The sequence below is a fragment of the Cannabis sativa genome, chromosome 9 (genome assembly GCF_029168945.1).
Source record: "Cannabis sativa cultivar Pink pepper isolate KNU-18-1 chromosome 9, ASM2916894v1, whole genome shotgun sequence".
In the NCBI taxonomy this organism is placed as follows: domain Eukaryota; kingdom Viridiplantae; phylum Streptophyta; class Magnoliopsida; order Rosales; family Cannabaceae; genus Cannabis; species Cannabis sativa.
In genome coordinates, this window is record NC_083609.1 from 8,401,801 (window position 1) to 8,404,945 (window position 3,145).

General features: G+C 36.5%; 1 protein-coding gene across 1 annotated transcript; it reads left to right on the plus strand.

Annotated features, from left to right (window-relative positions):
* Positions 1–1,343: 1,343 nt before the first annotated feature.
* Positions 1,344–2,875, plus strand: LOC115722974 (protein DOS2). The gene has a single exon (XM_030652366.2). The coding sequence runs from the start codon at positions 1,344–1,346 to the stop codon at positions 2,616–2,618; it is 1,275 nt and encodes a 424-aa protein (XP_030508226.2). The 3' UTR covers positions 2,619–2,875.
* Positions 2,876–3,145: the final 270 nt, after the last annotated feature.

The window sequence follows — 3,145 nt, forward strand, 5'->3', positions numbered from 1 at the left end:
GTATTTTACACAAGAGTGTTCTTACCAAAGTTTAAGAACCCTGATTCTTAGCCCTTAATAGCAGAAATGATTTTCCAACACTTTGCATGAAGGAATAATGTTCTATTTATAGGGTAGAATTAGGTGTGGGTGAACTCGGACCCGGTAGGATTTAGAGGTGTCAACTAAGGCCATAGATGGGGTAAAATACAATATATATTGACTTTAGGCTAGTTAGGTGAGGCTCAATTCTCGAGTTAATGATCATCCATACGAGTAGGGACTGTTTGGTGATTACAATTTTTATGCGCAACCATATTGGTACTGAGAATGTCAGGGAATACGACGTTGGACAAAAATGTGATTTCTTTTGGTGGTGCGCGCACTCCCTGAGTCTAACATTAGAGACAAGCCCTTAACACGGTAGGACCCTGTGTTTGGAGGATGCCACATAGGATGGTATTTAGAGGCTTCTAGATGTCTCTTCAGTTGCCCGTTCCGGATTACCCTATGAAGGTATCTAGATTTGTCTTGATGGACCTTTCAACTTTTGGGTAGGACAGTTTTTCTCGAATCAAAGCGGTCTGGTCTTATCGCATTTATAAGTTAGACTTGCATCCGAATCTGGAGCCATAATCGTAGCCGTAGCCTGACTAATGCTAGATTTTAGAAGTACACGTGCCATTAATTCGAAAACACAATTAACACTTAAAAATAGCTAAAATGTCACTTGTAAAAAAAAGTACCCTAATAACATTAAAATTTTAAGAATTAACCTTAAAAAAAATTAAGAATTAAGTGTAAATAATTACTAAAATTTACTAATTTTAAATATTATTAGAAACATTAATGTTTATTCAAATTACATAAATCATGTACAAAAGTCAAAAAAAAAAATGATTTCCTTTCACAATATAAAAATTATTTATTTATTATTTCAAATGGATAAAATTTATTATTTAGAATTTGACAATAACCACAAAAAAAAAAAGTTATAGGGACTTATTATGTTGTGAAAGGTTTTCATTTTCATTTGAGAATTGCTAAAAGATTTTCATTTTCATTTTATTCCATAAGGACTTATATAATTACTTTTAAAATAAGAAGAATAAATATATTTTTTATTTTTTATTTTTTTAGTAAGAAAAATAAGAGAAATGTTAAAAGGTATTAGTATTGTCTAGATTTTTTATGTTTAATATTGGCTCAACTAATTATCACTAGCCACTAGCTAATCGCAACACGATATATGGAGAAATTATTAGTAGCAATGCTCGACCAATAAATAGTTAATTTGGAGCATTTGCGTCTCCCCATTCTCCACCGATATTCCACTATTCATTTCTCTCTCTTTTCTTTCAACGATGGATTTCTTCAAGTCCGTCTTCGCAGATGAGCCTTCCTCCTCGTCGGAACCTTCTTCCCATCCCGAAGACGATCACAAATACCGACACCAAAGCGACGCCGATGATTCCAACGACAGCAACAATGCTTGGAGCTTTGGCGGTCTTATCAAGACCTTGGCCACCAAATCTGAGTCCGTGATCCACAATTACCGCCGCGATCTCGAGGAGTTTGGCTCTGAGTTGAAGAAGGAGACCTCCGTCATCCGTGAAGTGGCCTCACGCGCCGTCAAGGACCTCCCTACTTCATTTGAAGTAGGCGCCTCTGTCGCTCAGGAGTCGCTCGAGTCGGTTGGCCAAGCCATCGATGACATCGGCACTACTGTCTGGAAATCTACGGCCGAGATTATCACCCACGGTAGGGATACTCTTTTAGCCGTTGATGCTGCTGATGATGATGATGTTGATTCTGATTATGCCTCAGACAATAATCAACAACACAGAAAGAGCTTGGATTCGAGACCTTACAGTAGGTTCGAAGCACAAGTGCGTTCAATTCAGAGCAGCATAGGTACTTACTTGGAGGAACCCGAGGATTTGGAAAATTATGAGGAGTGGAAATTGAGTATTATGTTAGATGAAAAGAGGGAAGAGATTGATAATTTGATCAATGAAAATGGGGATATTGGCGTGATTTATCGGACTATTGTTCCTGAAAAGATTGAGAGCGAGATCTTTTGGCTTAGGTACTTTTACAAGGTTCATAAGTTGAAAGAAGTTGAGGAAGCCAGAGTAAATCTCGTGAGGAGAGCGATTTCAGGGGAAGAAGAGGATTTGAGTTGGGATTTTGATGATGATGAAGAAGAAGAAGAAGAAGAAGGTGAACAAAAGGGCAATTCGAGTGTGAAAATGGCAGATAAAGGAAATGATAAGGTCATTAGTAGCAATTCTACTATTGCAAGTGGTAGTGACAGTGGTGATAATTCAGAGGAGGGTTTGAAAAAAGATGAGAAAGTAGGAGGAGTTGAACTAGTGTCTGAGAGTAAGACTAGTGATCAAAGCAGTGATTCCTGCAAAGAAAGTGATGTTTCAATTGTGTCAAAACCTGAGGAAGAAGAAGATATTGGTTGGGATGAGATTGAAGATATTAGGAGCAACGATGAGTTTAAACCAATGGGGAGCTCCAGTAGGGTTGATTTGCAGAAGCGGTTGTGTAATGCGGCTGAGGAAGATGAAGATCTGAGTTGGGATGTTGAAGATGATGAGGATGATGATGATGAACCCACAAAATCTTGATGAGTATGGCATCTTTAAAAGGTTGGATCTTTCCTTTCCCCCTAGCCATTATAATTCTTCATTGATAATTCTCAAATTTAGATGAAAAAAGATTATATATGTTTAATATATATTTCTTTTACTTCATTTTAGGTTTAGAATATTCTTGTTTCTTATGTAAATATTTGGCTTTAATACTCAAAAGCTTTTCTTTTTTGATTTTTTCCCCTTTATTCTTATGAATGAATAAAAGTATGCATCGATGAGATTAATGTTAATATTTAATAATTGATTATTTGCTATTTTGGACTTTTTTTTTTTTTTTTGGTTAGTGGTTGATCTGGGAACCACACCCACAAACAAGGCAAACTACCAACAGAACCAGGCCATAGACAGCCTAACCAACAAACAAAGGAGCAAGCAGAAAGACAAAGAAAAGATAAACTAGATTAAACTAAACTAAACTAAACTAAATTATGACCATCTGCATTATCATTACACAGGGAGTCATCAAAATTGGCCAAATCGATAAACCCGATCTTGTTGAA

Coding starts and splice junctions, on each gene's coding strand:
- LOC115722974 (XM_030652366.2), top strand. CDS start 1,344: ATGGATTTCTTCAAGTCCGTCTTCGCAGATGAGCCTTCCTCCTCGTCG.